The 16,296-nt window shown below is 35.3% G+C and overlaps 4 protein-coding genes across 6 annotated transcripts; 2 read left to right on the top strand and 2 right to left on the bottom strand.

The window, feature by feature from the left end:
• Positions 1 to 339: 339 nt before the first annotated feature.
• Positions 340 to 4,692, top strand: LOC105139327 (nascent polypeptide-associated complex subunit alpha, muscle-specific form). The gene is given in 4 exon segments (XM_011045760.1): positions 340 to 1,045; positions 2,070 to 2,184; positions 2,739 to 3,758; positions 4,097 to 4,692. Coding segments are annotated over 4 exon segments (1,683 nt in total). The 5' UTR covers positions 340 to 749; the 3' UTR covers positions 4,349 to 4,692.
• Positions 4,693 to 6,383: 1,691 nt separating this feature from the next.
• LOC105139413 (clathrin light chain 2) lies at positions 6,384 to 9,424 on the bottom strand. Its single transcript, XM_011045870.1, has 3 exons — positions 9,103 to 9,424; positions 8,480 to 8,633; positions 6,384 to 6,958 (listed from the first exon to the last, which is right to left on the bottom strand). The coding sequence occupies exons 1-3, from the start codon at positions 9,360 to 9,362 to the stop codon at positions 6,599 to 6,601; spliced, it is 774 nt and encodes a 257-aa protein (XP_011044172.1). The 5' UTR covers positions 9,363 to 9,424; the 3' UTR covers positions 6,384 to 6,598.
• Positions 9,425 to 13,422: 3,998 nt separating this feature from the next.
• Positions 13,423 to 15,082, top strand: LOC105138819 (pleckstrin homology domain-containing protein 1-like). 3 transcript variants are annotated; one of them, XR_844881.1, is made up of 3 exons: positions 13,423 to 14,071; positions 14,481 to 14,548; positions 14,739 to 15,082. XR_844881.1 is itself a non-coding variant. In XM_011045051.1 (2 exons), the coding sequence occupies exon 1, from the start codon at positions 13,601 to 13,603 to the stop codon at positions 14,051 to 14,053; it is 453 nt and encodes a 150-aa protein (XP_011043353.1). In that variant the 5' UTR covers positions 13,424 to 13,600; the 3' UTR covers positions 14,054 to 14,071; positions 14,739 to 15,082. The 3 variants fall into 3 exon arrangements, 1 of the variants encoding a protein (XP_011043353.1); XR_844887.1 differs by having other exon boundaries at positions 14,481 to 14,554; XM_011045051.1 differs by lacking the exon at positions 14,481 to 14,548 and having other exon boundaries at positions 13,424 to 14,071.
• Positions 15,083 to 15,454: 372 nt separating this feature from the next.
• LOC105138747 (anthranilate synthase alpha subunit 1, chloroplastic-like) lies at positions 15,455 to 16,067 on the bottom strand. Its single transcript, XM_011044965.1, has one exon. It carries the CDS (start codon positions 15,998 to 16,000, stop codon positions 15,626 to 15,628), a length of 375 nt encoding a protein of 124 aa, XP_011043267.1. The 5' UTR covers positions 16,001 to 16,067; the 3' UTR covers positions 15,455 to 15,625.
• Positions 16,068 to 16,296: the final 229 nt, after the last annotated feature.

Below are 16,296 nucleotides of genomic sequence, written 5' to 3'. Positions count from 1 at the left end.
CTTTAATTAGTGAGAAAGAGAAACAACAACCAGCAGTCCTTTCTCCCTCACTGTCTCTATTACAGTTACAGTTGTTTTCTTTTAAAAGTGTATTTTATGCGAGTTTTCAACCCCTTTTTTTTACTTTCAATTAATTTTTTAATATACTATAATTAAAATAAATTTTAAAAAATAAAAAAAATATTATTTTAATACTTTTAAAAATAAAAAGGGTATACCATACTCCTTCCTGCCTCCAACTCCCAACCACACCACACCCCATTATCAATTAAAAACCGCTGCCTTTTCTCTCTTCTTTCTTTTACCATTTCACCCTTCACATCTCCCCTTAATCACACTCACTGCCACTCACCCCATTTCTCTCTCCATTGTCTCTCCTTCATCTCCATTTTTTTTCTCTCCAGCTCTCCTCATTCTCTTCCAAAATTCTCTCTAGAAATTCTGGGTGTTTCTCTCTCTGCAAGTGTTTCTTTTCTCAGATTTTGTGTAACAACAACGGTACTTGTTTTTGCTTTCTCTCTCAGGGCTTTGACTTAACAACGGAGCTCTCTTGAAGCTGTGCTCTCTGTCTCTGTAGTTTTCAGCTCTGTAAAGCGTAGCTACCTCAAAATGCTGCGTTTCGAATGCAATTTTAGATCTAAAAGGCGTGTATGAGAAACGAAGCTTGTTCTTAGCTTTCGATCCGTGAAATTTTGAGGGTTTTTTGCTTGGAGAGGTTTTCTTACTTTTTTTCTCAAGATTTGAATAAAATGAATCGTAGTTTTAGGGCACAGGACTCGCAAATGCAAGCAGCAGTGGTGAAGCAAAGACAACAGTTAAGAGCTACAATGATGAAAGAAAAAGAAGAAGAGCTAGCTTTGTTTTTGGAAATGAAGAAGCGTGAGAAAGAGCAGAATAATTTGTTTTTAATCAACAATACTGCAGATTCTGAAGCACCGTTTGGTAGTAATGCTTTTTACTCTTATTTCTTTTTTTTTTTGTCGTGGATTTGATCTGGTGAAGATGTTTATTTGGTTCAAATTTTTATCCGTTTTTTTTTTTTTTGGTTGCTTAGTATTAGCTTTTCCATTTTGTTTTCTTGCTCTAGTTTTACTTGGTCTTTGTTTAGCTCGGGTCTATTATAAAGAAAAGATTTGAAAGAAAGGGACTATCTATAGAGAAAAAAAGAGATGGGAAAGGAAGAAAAGGCTTATAGTTGTTGATAATTTGTGCCTTTTCCTTGAAGTGGATGCACTTTGTAGATATGACTGATGATAACTTTGCAATACTTCATATCGTTGGAGAAATTCCTGTCATCCTCAAGCATTGATAGAAGCACATTATATTTTGTCGAAATAATACCTTCGTTAAACTCATAATAACTTGCTGATAGCAACTTGATAAGATTCTTGTATCTCTTTCAATGAAGTGTCTTAATTATGACTGCTGAATGCTGCTGCATGTCGGTGTAGAAAGTTTGTATGATGCATTTTCTCCCTCTTATTCGTGTCTTAATTGGAAAAAAAGAGAGATCTGAAGTTTTTGGTGGAAGGAATGTGACCATTTGATTTCTCCTATAGAATCCAAAACCAATGCAAAATCTTATTGCTGGAGTTTTGGTAATCTAAGTTGCTATCTTTTCTAAGAATAAGCTGTATGGACATCAAAATGAATCCTATAGGAGGTTGGGCCTAGACCATTTTCTTGTTCTGGAGGATAGGCTTCTGTAAGGTGGGAAAAGCTGGCAGTTTCTTGTTATTTATAGAAAGTAAAATTCAAGATCTCCAATCATATTTTCAGAGATTGATCATACTTCTCTGGAATAGGCAAACTATCAATTTTCTCCAATGTATTTTATGAGTTTGATCTTATTTCATCAGCTTGTGGACTTCTTGATAAACTGCCACAATTGTATAATCAGTAGATAGACATATTCTGTTGCCTAACAACGCAACATAAATTTCATAGGTGGAGCTTGTAAGTGTATATTATATTAAAAATTCAATTCCTTGTTTCACATAGATGTAATGAGCTAAAAACAAAACAGTGCCAGTAAACTGATGTTAATTCGATTTATCATCTGTTTTCAGGCTTCTAACTCCTCCTGGTACCCCTCTTTTTCCTTCTTTGGAGGTGGAATCACAAAAGACCATTATGAGTCAGATTGGTACTCCAAAGGCCTGCCCGACTGCTCTGAAATCTAGAGTAAGAGCACTATTGTTCATATAGTTGCCTGTTACTAAAGTTGATTCATGCAATCCACTTTGTTAAAGGAAAAACAGGCACAGTGCATTGTTGTGATGGTTTTAGTTGAAAGAAAAGATTGTGTTTAGAAGCATCTGAATTGCATAGAATTTATTGCTCCATATCCATTTTTATTATCAACAAGTCAAACTATGCAAGTTTATTATGAAACAATTGAAGCTTCTTGTATTCATTTATTTGACCAGTTTCCTTGACAAACAACAAACTTGCCTTGAATTCTTGGTTTCTGGATTTCACTAGACCGTGTTAGCTTAAACATCCAATTTTGGAAGAAAACAAAGAGTTTTGAACGTTAACCACTAAAGATAATTGTTAAAGAGTTTTGAAACCATAGCTATGCTTGGTGTTTCCTCTCATGTAGTAAAAGTTAATTAAAATTCATTTGTATCTATGCTTGGTCTTCGTTTTTATCTTCTTTTTAGAAACTTTTTGGTCCTATGATGCTTGAGTTCACAACTAATATGCTAAGTGAATTCTGTTCATTGTGATCATAGCTAGCTAGCCCTCAGCCAGATCCTGTTCGAAGGGGCAACTTGGTATCCAAACAACCTGCTTCCTCTCCTGTGTTGAACTCTTCAGGTGCAGCAATGCGCAGGCCCTCATCATCTGGTGGTCCAGGATCTAGGCCTTCAACACCAACTGGACGCCCCACGCTGACTACAGGTTCTAAACCTTCAAGATCATCAACACCTACCTCTCGGGCCACTCTGTCCTCATCTAAGCCCACAGTTTCCGCAGCTAAACCAACTGTCTCTGCAGCTAAATTGACTACTTCTACAATGAAGTCCACAGTTCCTGCAAGATCCTCGACACCATCAAGGTCAACACGATCTTCAATGCCGACTGCAAGGCCCTCTATACCCCCATCTAAGTCGACATCAAGGGCTGCAACCCCAACTCGACGGCCATCCACTCCATCTAGTTCACCAAGCCTTTCTGCTCCTCCTGTTAAGTCATCATCTTTAGTCACCAAGTCAGCTTCTACAGTTACCAAGTCAGCTCCCACAGTTGCTAGAAATCCTGTCCCATCACGTGGCTCTTCGCCAACAGTGAAATCTAGGCCATGGAAGCCCTCAGAGATGCCTGGTTTCTCACTTGATGCTCCTCCAAATTTAAGAACTACAGTACCTGAACGGCCACTTTCAGCTACTAGGGGTAGGCCTGGAGCACCCAGTGCTCGATCCTCCTCCGTTGAGCCTCCTCCTAATGGACGTCCAAGACGACAATCATGCTCTCCATCAAGAGGACGTGGCCCCAATGGCATTATGCACCCCAGTGGGAGTTCTGTTCCTGCATTTAGTCGTGGGCATTCTAAAATTAATGACAATGTTAGCCCTGTCGTTATTGGAACCAAAATGGTTGACAGAGTGATAAATATGCGAAAGCTGGCACCTCCCAAGCAAGATGACAAACATTCTCCTCGTATTCTGACTGGGAAGTCTTCATCTCCAGACAGCTCAGGCTTTGGAAGAACACTCTCAAAGAAATCTTTGGATATGGCCATTAGACATATGGTACGCATAGTCCATTTAGTCTATTTTTTATTTTGAACTGGAGACAAGAACCCTTGGTGGTAGAACATAAGTGTTTCCAAGTGGATAATTTCTAATCCTTTTACTGCATCAATATTTCACGAGATAGCTATCTTTCATTTCTTCTATATGTTGATTTGTTTCCAGTTTTCATGAAGTCAAACAAAACTTGACATGGTTTCATTTCTTTTCTTATTTTATTCCCCATCTCTCTCAGTTCCTTGAGATGATATTTATCCAAAGTGATAGAGAGATCGAGTCGAGCAACTAAGTGCTTTATTTATCCAGCTATTTGTTCTGATTTTGTTTTGTCTGTGCAGGACATAAGGCGCACCATTCCTGGTAATTTACGGCCTTTGATGACTAATATCCCAGCATCTTCGATGTACAGTGTGAGATCAGGGCCTGCAAGAAGCAGGACAGTTAGTGTTTCAGACTCCCCTCTTGCAACGAGCAGTAATGCTAGTTCAGAAGTGAGTGTCAACAACAATGGTCTTTGTTTGGATGGGATTGAATTGGAAGATGATATTGGCAGTGGGAGAGGTGGGCGTTCTCCTCTACGAGGCAGGTGATGTTCAGAATTAAACATTTGAGTTATGAACTCCCATTCTAATCACCACGTGTATTCTTCTGGGTCCTCAACCAGCTTGACACTTAAAAGAGGAACCTATTTCCAGGGGACAAAAAAAAAGAAAAGGAAAAATCTGACCAGAGCCTTCTTTCTATATTTGATGTAAAGTTTGCTAGATTGGTTGGCGATTAAGTTTTATGTAATCCGTTGCCTTTGTATAATTAGGAAAATCAGTTATAAGTAGAAACAGTCTTTATTGCAAATTTTCTACAGGTGGGGTATTCTGAATAAACCACCTCCCCCCGTCCACCCCTGCCTTGCATAATGTCAATATTTTTTGTGTCACTTATCTGGCATTCCAATATGAATAGAACGACCGAGGTTATAAGAAATTGCAGATGCTTACTGGTTTTGGATTTCAGCACTCTTGTCAAGAAAAATGACAGCAGAATTTTTGGGTAAGTGGGCTCACACTTACCAACCTGCTTTGTGACTACCGCCGAGGGGGATTTAATGCTGTATCATTATCCATGCTCGATGCCTTTCATTTGCGTTTGTTTTGCTACGGAAAAAACATTTAGGATGCTAGGTAAGCAATGCTGTCAGAAATAATATGATGATAGAATGATGTTGATGATAGTGGTAGTGGTAAGGATGCTTGTAGAGGTGGTGGTTATGTAGCGATGAATGATGGTGATGATAATTGCTTTTTATCCATAAAGAGAGAAAAACTTTGTAAGACTGTACGTGTGTGGGTGTAGGTTACACAACAATATTTAATTAAGGTTTTTTTGTGGGTTCAAGGTTGTGTATGTATAGCTTTGGATCCGTGTGGGTGTGACCATACAAAGACAAAGTGGTCTTTACGTTTATCATTTATAGTTTTGAACTCTTTCGGAACAAATACCTAGAAATGCAGGTGACCGCTGCGAAAGTTGGCGTTGTAGATTGCGAACCGTTGATGATGACTATTAGACCGATTCTTGAGATGACACCTGTACAAGCATGCTCACATTTAGATGCATATATGTTTTGTTCCTTTGGTTGATGACAAATAGCATGTTTAGTCAGAGAACAGTATGTTGCGTGTACCATCTTGTCCTGAGGTTTGGATAGTTCAAAGGCATCTGATTTGAGCCTTCTGTCTAAGGATGTTAGCATTTGAAGACGGCATGCTTTGAACTCATTGGACCATCAAACCCTTCAGGGATCCAAACCGATAACATATGCTCCTGGGAGGCACCGGGCCTCCAGGGTACTCGGGATCAAACTTGGAACTTGTGGTCGTGTGAGCCTAGTCTGAGTTGCGGTTACTCGGATGAGTTTCAAGGCAAAATCTACTCCAGGTCCAGTTGCAGGCAGGCTGGCATAGACGTAACCGGAGAGTATCAACTCCCAGCCCATTGGCGAGGCAAAGATTCAAACCTTGCAGATTAGATGAAGTTACTAGTAACTCCATCCCTCCGACTAAACATTTTCAAGTATAAAAAAACCTACGATAAGTGCGAAGTAGGGGGGTTAAAACCGCCGAAGCAGGCAATGAAAACACTTTTGAGAGGTGCAAAAGGAAAGGGGTCAAGCTTTGCAAGCAGCGTCATTTCCAACTCCAGCGCTTGGAAGCTAGACCACATGCAGTAATGTTACTCATGTACCCATAGCCATGAGATGTGAGTTGAGATTAATCCCCAAAAGAAAAAAGTCATCTGAAGGTAACCATCTTTCTTTTCCAGATTAAGTCGTTCGGTAGCAAGACCACACAACTCAACTAAAACCCAAATAGGCGGACCACAAAAACAGCGCCGCCCAGCGGCCCAACACATCAGATTTTCCATGATTACTTTAAAAGATTCATTAGCTTGCCGACATCCACGTGATAAAAACAGGATTGCACCGCCCCCAAGAGCTTTTCAAGCTCAAACACTCATCCACCGCGTAGGACAACAGATGAACTGGATTGTTGGAATCATGAAATCACCAAACTTCGTGTTCCTGGCGCATCCGGCTTTACAGTCTCCAACCTCAGAATAACAGCATACTGCTAGAAAAAGCTGTTGTGAAATTTTATAAGCAATGTATAAAATCATAAACCTGCTCAAATGCCCTAGTTGTGTGCACAATAAAGGCAAAATAAAATAAAATAGCAGTCTAGTATAACAGGGAACCATATCTAAAAAGGTTAGCCAAACCAACCAAATTCTAATGAGTTCTTGCACCTTTCAATAAATGGAGAATGAAAGCAACAACAAAATTATCAAGCAACAGATACAGGCTCAGAAGCAGTCACCACAGTATTAGCCTTGATGGAAGTAGTTACTCCTGTGGCATCACAGGTTTTAGCAGCATTAGCAGTGGATGCTGCTGCTGGGGAATGCTTCAGGTGAGGAGGTGTATCATGCTTCAATTTCAATAGTATTTGCCGCATCCTTGAGAGTTCAGTCGGTTTCCCAGGCTTTGGGCCTTGGATCACAACAATAGCAGGCTTCTTCTCCTGATCTTTCTTCCCTTTCCTCTTCTCTATAGCTGGCACTTCATTAGGAATGAGCTCTGCAATTGACTTCCAATAATTCTTATCAGCCTCAGCATGGAATTTTTCTTGGTTGGCCAGAAATAACTAGAAAAAAGAAGATGCAAGTCAGAAAACAATATGATTCACTATTTCATTACTCTTCAGAAATCAGTACCACGACTTTCTATTTAAAATACTAACTTTACAGGCAGTGCAATATTTCCTAACAACAGCAAATTTCACCGCTCAATTTTCAGCCAAAGGAAATGGTGATTTAAGTTCATTAGTAAGTTCAGCACTGGGCAGCCAACCTAGCAATGGAAATAAATCCACTTATCTAATTTAATATATCAATTTCAAAAGTTATGCGTGTAAAAGTGCAAGTTCTACCATACTAGTTTCAATCATCTTCCTTCCCAGTTTGCAGTACATCAGTGCCCTCCTAAATAAATAGGCATAGAGTATAATCTATAAAATAAAAAACAGGTAACCTACTTTCACTATGCAGCATAAAACGAGCTTTCGAGGACAAGGATGGCAGCTTTGGTAGTCATGCTGCAAAGGAAGTTGTGGACCCAGAAAATGCCAAACAGAATCTTCAAAAGTGAAAAGGCTAGATAGACAACTTATATTTATATATACATATTTTTTGGGGGGGAGAAAATATCAAATCTGATCACTCCGAAGATTATATTATGACCATGCTACATGGGTGTGCATAGTTCCTACACCGTGTTAGGTGCTTTCTGCTTATAAACATGACCTTTTCCTTTCAAGTTGCCAAGAATTGGTTGCACATGTAAAAATCAATTGCTTGACAATATAGAACTAACATGTATTCTTCTACATTTGGGACCTCAGTGAAAAGATTACATGACCAGTATGAAGCAATTGATAAATGACTATTGAGTAGCTGATAGAAAATTTTGGCATCGAAACAAGTAGCATCTACAGATGTGATAATAACTTGGACAACTTCAGTGATGATGGAGTGAAACTATATAGGCCCTCCCTCCTTTACCATAGATGTTTTAAATTAATAATAATCCAGAATTCAAATATATAGTACTATGAATCTTGAGCGCAAGATCCTAATTTGCTTAGCCCTTCAGGAATCCAATCGAGTCACAACAAACTATCCTTGAGTAGGAATCAATTGGTTTCTTATCCCATTCTAACTCACATTGTCGATCAGGAGAGCAAATGCAGTGTTACATGTTGCAACTCTCAGAGAATGACAACATCTAAATAATTCAAAACCTGAATGCATCCAATGCAACCACTCCAGACTTTTAATTCTTCCAATGATCATATTAGCGTCCTAGCGACATAGAAGTTACAGAAGCATGAAACAAACATGCCACATTACGCTTTTAGGCATATTGCACCAAAAAATGGTTTAACCAAGCTCTTTCTTGCACATGCTATACCACATAACAACACCTCTACGGTGGATTTAGAACATTACATTCATGGGAATATAGAGCACACTCAAATGAAAGCTTAAATAACAATAAAAATAATATTTGCACCACTCCATTGTCCAAAAGTTAACAGAGCCAAGATGCAAATATTCTCAAACAAAGAACAAAGAAAACAGCAACATCTGCTCAGAGAAAACCTGACCTTCTCTTTTTCCCTGTTAGTGATTTTATTACTGTCACAAGTGAACTGCCTCTTCTTGTAAAATTCAACTTTGTAATCTTCAGCTTCCTTGATTATTTGGCTCAGTACCTCTTTTTCCCTCCTCTCCTTGTCCTCCAATAGTATCACATTTTGCCTTGGTTTCAAAAAACCAGCAACCATAATTAACTAAGACCATCTTTATTTAAGCAAACGCGCACACACTTTCACCAGATTGAATCATGCACGAACACAATCAAATATATAAACAGAATTACAGATTTCTTTAATCATTTCAAACATAATTCTTGATCAGTACAAATCAATGATGTTTCACTGATTGAAACAAGTATTAAATTCTTTTCAGCGATCAGAACTCCTAATTATAATGAACACTCAAATTTCACTACACAGAACATATCTACAGTTTTTAATCGAATTACCTTTAGTTTTTCCTTTCTAATTTTCTCAGGAGTCACACTGAAATTATCAAATTAAATCATGAGAGCAGGTACCTTCTCCTTAAATCAAATTATCAAATTAAATCAAATTTTCTCAGGAGTCACACTGAAATTAAATCAAATTATCAAAGGCCAAAAAGATTAAATCAAATTAATTAGACGTACCTTCTCCATTCTATGAGAGCAGGTCCCTGCTCAGCCTCCGTCTCCGACGGTGACAGCGAAATCTGACCCTCCGATCCACCAAACTCTCCCTTCCCTTGAGGTGAGAACTGGCCGTGGATCGGTGGCTGCGACTCGAAAACATCGTCGCCGGTGGCGAATGAATCATCGAAGGGCTGTGAATTGTAACCCGCGTAGGAATCGTCGTCGTCAACAGGACGAGTTGACTCACTTTGTGCGAACGAGTCGGAAAATGCGGACATTGTTTTTGGCGTTTGTCTTTCCCTCCCCCTCTCCCTCTCTCTCGGTTTCAGGCAGTTAAAAATGAGAGGCGGTTAGTGCGTGATCGTATTCGGCACGGATAAATAAATTGGCGGGCTTCAGCTTTGGTGTGTACATGGGCCTAATAATCAGGCTCCTTATTATGGGCCTTTTGTTGTGTTTTTCTCTTTTCTATTTTTTTACGGGTTTTATTAACGTAAACCCATTCGACAGCGTAAACGAGGGACGTCATGTTTATGATTCTTTTCTGTTATTTTTGTTGATTTAAAAATTAATGCTTGTTTCTTATATAAAAAGAGAGAGGGAGAGGGAGTTTATACACTAGGATTAATTTTATAAACAGTGTTAAAAAAAATATAAAATTGCACAGCACTTTACCATTAGCTGAAGCTTGAAATTAAAATATTAATTTATTATAGTTTTCCATTACACGACTAAAAATCATTTGGTAATTCACTTTAAAAGCAATAAATATATAAAAATGAGGCATAAATCATCCAAAACACAAAATACACATCAACAATTAAATTAAAAATCACATGGTATTGTAAACTAATTAGTTTCTAATTGGAAACATACGTTTCCACTTCCATTTGCTGTGAATATGTCGAAGAAGAAAAGACTCCAGTTATCAAAGAGGTATGTCAGTAAAAGTAATGATATAAAATGAGATAAATAAATAAATTATACGAGCATTAAATAAAATCAAATAATTTATAATTGCTTTGATTGGATGAGAGAAGGGTATGAAAATTAAAATAACAATAACCTTGAGTTTATTTAACAATAATAATATATTCATGAAGATTAAATCATATTTTCAAATGATTTTAAGAATTCACTCTCAAATTGACATGATGTAGTGCAAAGAATTTAATAAGCTCTTTTAAATTTTAATGTTGATATTTCAACTAAACAAACTAAAAAATGGATTACTCTACCTTCCTTTTCTAGTGATGAATATAAATAAGATAAACAAGTAAAAACTCTTCAAAGAAAAAGATTCGTGGAATATAAATATTATAAATTATCAGAGCTAAATATTAAAAATCTATTTATTTTTAATTTTTTTAATATTTTTTTAAAATTTATATTTTTAAAGTATTATTATATTCTCTATAGAGTTATTAATTTTATTATTGAAGAGTCCTCATATATTTATAAAAATAAATATTTTATATGAACAACGATGCATTATCATCGTAGCTATCAACCATTCCAATTTACCTAGTATTAACTGTTACAAATTATTTATTTTTTAGATTTTTATATCATATTATTAGATATTTTAATTATAAAAAATAAATAAAAAAGTAAAAGATTAGCTAACTATCTACCATCTCAACCAAATTACGAGGCATGTTAAATCTTGATACTCGTCACCTAGCTATGATGTAAATTGTGACTAAAGTCCTGGCTTGGCAATTGGCATGTTTGTTGATTTGTCTGACGTTAAAATTATTTAATTATAGAAATAAATTGTTAGTGGTCAGGACCCATGATTGACACTAAGCCTGGCACAGCACGTGCTGGATGGGGTTCAAAAATATTTCTTTTCCTTTGGGGCTCCTGGCTTGTATTTATATTTTTAATGTTATTTTTAAAATATTTTTTTATTTAAGAATATATTAAAATATTATTTTTAATTTTTTAATTTTATTTTTAATACTTTCAAATTAAAACGATTTAAAAATATTTTATTTTTTAAATTTATTTTTAATATTTTCAAATTAAAACTATTTAAAACTATTTAAAATAAATAAATAACATAAAAATTAATTTATTTAAAATACAAAAACAAACAATCTAAATGATTCAAAAATCCAAAAACTTTATTTAGAACTTTCGAATTTTGATTTTCTATCTTGGAATTTTATCAAATTTCGTCTTTGCAGGCGTGAATTTCAATCTCCCCTGGCCTTGTTCGGTGCTCATCAATACTTTTTGTTCTTTTATGTGCTGCAACTCGCGAATAATCACTTTTTGAGTGGAGTTTTTTTTTAAAAAAAAAAATTCATATGTTTTGAATATATTTTTATTATTGAATTCATTTCATTTTATTTTATATATTACATTCAACATCTTCATCCTATTCCAATGCATCACGACAAATAACTCATAAAATCAAATTCTAATACCTTTTTTCAAGTCCCCACTTTCCCACGACAACACCAGCCACAAATTCAAGGATAACCAATATGATCTACAATGGGACAAGAAGAAAAGACAAGAGTATAATGTTTTGATGATGGTGTGGTCATGGTTCTAATAGGGATGCATGTTTGCTTCCAACAAAAAGAGATAAAAGTGATAAATCAGGTAATTAAATATTTTAAAAAATTATTTTTAACATTAATTTATTGTTTTTAATATAGCAAGTCAAAGCTTTGATGTTTAAATTTATTTTTATATTATTTTTAAACATTGAATTTTATTTAAAATTTAAATATTAAGACTACAGAACCTTATATGATATTTTTATATCATATGTCTTCTCATTTAATTTTTTTCAAAGTCATTAGATTGTTTGATCTATTAAGAAGCTACTCCCTTCATCCACTTAATTATAAAAAGTAATAATGACAACTTTAATCATGTTTTCATGTTCCAAATATATATATATATATATTATTTTCATTCTCATAGATTTTATTTACAAAACATGCATCGACCCAGTCACAATCTTGTAATAAGAACAAGAAATAGAGTTTTTTACCTACTATTCTCTTTGCTTCTCATTCCTCGAGAAGCATAAAGATTTTTTTTCAAAATTGAGTTTTTTTATTCGGTGATTCTAAACTGGAAATTGAATTCAATTTAATTAAGAGAGATTTAAAGATGCTATAAGTAATTTACGAGAATGCATGAGAATCGGGTGAAGTCTAAAAGGCGTATGATTTTAACGAAATAGCAAAAACATACTATAGATCTAAATTCAATAATTCAATATTAAGGCAACCAGAGAATTATGAAATATTTGTTTGTAGCCGGATGGCACTTTCAATTTGAAATGCTTGTATCTATCTGGAAGGTGCCGGGGCATGGCCTTCGCAAGCAGCTAGGATGGTCATTTCGCCTGCTTCTCTTATTTCGACGCGAGCTTAATATATTTATTAAGCTCTAACAAATAAGGTTTTTATTTTAATATATTTATTTAATTGTTTTGATAATAAATAAATTCATTTCGTAGCTCTCAATGCACATACAAGTCTATGTGTTGGGAATTCAAGAGCTAAGGGCAGCAATAAAAACACACGTTGTCGACATCCACCCCTTGATAAAAACAAAAAAATAAAATGAAGCAAGGCTAGGCGGGACTGCCCTACGTGCTATTGGTGAGCCGTGAGCACCCTTTTTTATCCTTTTGTCCCCCCCTCTCTTTTTTTTCACTTTAAAATTTTTTCACTGCATTCATTTACTTTTTATTTTCAACACAATTCTCAAATATCATTATAAATTTAATATTTTTTATTTTTTTACATGTAATATATTAAAAAAATTATATTAATAATAAATTCTTTATGAAAATTGGATTCAATTTATTTTTTTATTCTTATAGTTTTTAAAATAGATTCCAAATATAATTCTATAACATCATAAACATTTATGATGTTTTTAACTTTCGATTACATACCAAACATGTACATATTCTTTTAATAGAATAAATTATTTCTATTAAAAATTTTATGTTTACTAAAATAAACAAGACTTGTTAAGAAGAAGAAACCCAAAATAATTATATTTTTTCGTGAATTATTAATTATATTTTTTCCCTCTTTTATTTAACTGGTTTTTAAAAGTAAATAAAATACCACTAGCTAGTAGTTACTAACATTATAAAATTTTCCCTTTCCCTTTCCCTTTCTTTATCTTTTTTAATATTAAGAAAGGAGAAGAAAGAGATCAAATTCAAGTCACTCGGTGTATTAAACATACCATGACAGTACATGATAGGAAATTATGATAAAATTTAATAAATCTACGGCAAATTTTATTTTTTTGTTCGCTTTAATAAAACGTTAAATGGATATTTTCTTTATCTATCGAGAAAGAATCGCAAAAGGGAATGGAGAAGAGATAAAAAAGAAAAGAACATTGTCACTCTATAAAACCGACGAGGGAGGAGAAAATTAGAAAAAGAAAACCCTTCGATCCCTTTCTTTCCCACCTCGATTTCGTCGGTAACTGGAACTCTCTCCCCTTTAAATCCGAACCCCCCATGTCACTCTCTGACTCCATGGCATCTCTCTGGCGTGCCGCAACGGCCCTAACGCAAACCCAATCAACCCAAACGGACGGGGTCGAGTTCTGGTCGAACCCAGAACGAACAGGGTGGTTAATGAAACAAGGGGAGCACATCAAGACATGGAGACGCCGGTGGTTCATTTTAAAAGAAGGAAAGCTCTTCTGGTTCAAAGATTCCACCGTGACTCGTGTGTGTAAGCCACGTGGCGTTATCCCAGTTGCCTCTTGCTTGACAGTTAAAGGAGCCGAGGACGTGCTTCACAAACAGTACGCATTCGAGTTGTCTACGAGGAACGATACCATGTATTTTATTGCAGATTCTGAGAAGGAAAAGGAGGATTGGATTAATTCAATCGGACGGTCTATAGTTCAGCACTCGAGATCGGTTACTGATTCGGAGATCGTTGATTATGATAGTAAAAGATGATGGTGATCATGATTATAGGTGCTTATGTGTTGTGATTTGCTGTGATTTTGTGTGCATTGATACTTTGATCAAGGGGTGATTAATATGATCTTTGATAAATGTGCTGGTTACTGTTTGTTGATTGTGCAATTTATGGATGTCATCGGATATGGTTTGTTATTGTATTATTGGTTGTTTTTTATGGTGTTTTTTAGGTGAATATATATATATATATATATATATATATTTTATATTGATGTATTAAAATAATATAAAAATTGAAAACCTTTTAAAAAACACGATTATAATGTAAAAATAAACACTATCTAAGTTTGGGATTTTAATGACGTGACAAGTAACTTTTGTGATACTACGTGCTAGTTGGATGGTTTAGGCAGAAGTTTAGCTGTCAGATACTGTATTAATTGTGATCACTGTCTTTTTTTAGGGTGATTATGGTATAGAAATATGCTAAGAGTATTGCTGGGTGTCCCAGGTTAGATTGATATTATTCAGGTAGTGGTACATTTCTATTTTCATCTCAGTTGAACTTATATTTTATGGTTCTTTTTTACTGTATTCTGAGATTTTTACAAGCAATAGTTGCAAGTGATGGATATTCTGAAGGTGGTGAGAGATAATTGAAGCAACAAAGGGACACCATTAGTTCTTTAAAGATGCTGAACTACTTTGAAATTCTCTGCAGATGCTGAAACTGGAGAAATTATCTTCGCCTGCGGAAAACACTGAAATGGCAACCATTTCTACCTTATAAAAAATAACGTCGCCCTGGTTGAAGGTATGATTTAGTCAAGAGGCTCAGGTGCAGAAGCATCCATGAAAACCAACTGATACGCCCATGCTCTAGAAGAGGCCTACTAGAATAGAAGCAGCCTGTAATGTTGGAACGTCTTTCTAGTGTTAAAATACAAAAAAGATTGACAGGCTTTCCTTGTTCTCCTGTCATGGTAAGAAATCCCTTTAAATAGAGCCTGCTAGTTACCCAAATATTACGGATGAAAGGATTATTTCTTGCAAATTCTTGTTCAACAATGTTCAATAAGGAAGCATATAACTAATGTCAAGCACAGGGAACAGTTGCGGGCATTGTAAGATTGAAAAGCAGAACACTTTTTTTTTAAAAACAAAACACTTTTTTTTTTTTTTTAATGAATATGGATGTTGAAGTTAATTTGCCAATACTTTGACTAATCTCACGGATTTGGATTTTAAAGTTAGCTTTTAGTGATCTGAAAGGACTTGAATTCATAATTATTATTAAAAACAAATTTAAAACCTGATTAATTGAACTATTCTTAAAAATTAAATCACTGGTTTTCTTGATAGATGCTTGCAGTATTTGAATAAAGTGCCCATCACTTGCATTATGATGGACAGGGAAGAGAAATTTAGATTTTAGGGTGCATGGTAAGGATAAATTGATTATATTGGAAAAGTTTTACATACAATTGGCTAGCATTCTTCTTACTCTCTCTTCCTTTCCTCAAGCAACTCTAGCTTGCTTCCAGAGCAGGTTGCTACATACAAAAGGTCGGCTGGTATTGGAAATCTATCTGTACCTGATACTAAACCTCATGACTTGTTAACAAAAGTTGACTCAGCCAAGTCGATGGCGCGAGCAAGCCCAGAAACGTCTTCAGGTACACTCTCTGCAACCATACCAGCACCAGCTTGAAGGTAAGCAATCCATTCACGGCATAGCTGAGCATCCTTATACGAGTGTATTGTGTTGTATTGAGTTCCCGTTGGGAATACCATTGTCCCAAGAGCCAGTGCAATGTCCAGATCACCAGTGTAGGAAACCCCTCCTAATCCTCCATTGTATGGACCACGCCTCGACACCTCCATTGGGTCAATCAATTCCATTGCCTTTACCTGTATCACAATTGAAATGATGATCATCAGAATTTTCGAAGAAGGGAAAGGAAGATTGCATCTTGATAGCATAGTTATTAAACCCGGTCCGGAGATTGACCCAGTCAAGGGGCCGGGTTCCGGGTTTAGGGGTCAACCCGGGTCGACCCGGAAAAATAAAAAAAAATAAAGTTTTAATATTTCATATAAAAAAATCTATATAAATATAAATTATACATATTATAAACAATGAAATTTAAAAGAATATATTTTAAAAAAATTTATCCTACATTGAAAAGGCATAATTTTTTTTTTGGAATATATAGTATTTGTACTAATAAGTTTTAAATCCCACATTAAAAAAACATGATTTTTTTCATGGGAGCATA

Source organism: Populus euphratica, unplaced genomic scaffold (genome assembly GCF_000495115.2).
Source record: "Populus euphratica unplaced genomic scaffold, PopEup_1.0 scaffold1.1, whole genome shotgun sequence".
NCBI lineage: Eukaryota > Viridiplantae > Streptophyta > Magnoliopsida > Malpighiales > Salicaceae > Populus > Populus euphratica.
The sequence above is the reverse complement of the archived record's forward strand: the minus strand, read 5'-3'. Positions and strand labels throughout refer to the sequence as shown.

Coding starts and splice junctions, on each gene's coding strand:
- LOC105138819 (XM_011045051.1), top strand. CDS start 13,601: ATGTCACTCTCTGACTCCATGGCATCTCTCTGGCGTGCCGCAACGGCC.
- LOC105138747 (XM_011044965.1), bottom strand. CDS start 16,000: ATGCTATCAAGATGCAATCTTCCTTTCCCTTCTTCGAAAATTCTGATG.
- LOC105139413 (XM_011045870.1), bottom strand. CDS start 9,362: ATGTCCGCATTTTCCGACTCGTTCGCACAAAGTGAGTCAACTCGTCCT. Junction 8,634..9,102: donor GCTCTCATAGAATGGAGAAG/GTACGTCTAATT, acceptor TTTGAAACCAAG/GCAAAATGTGATACTATTGG. Junction 6,959..8,479: donor CTAACAGGGAAAAAGAGAAG/GTCAGGTTTTCT, acceptor TCTTTTTTCTAG/TTATTTCTGGCCAACCAAGA.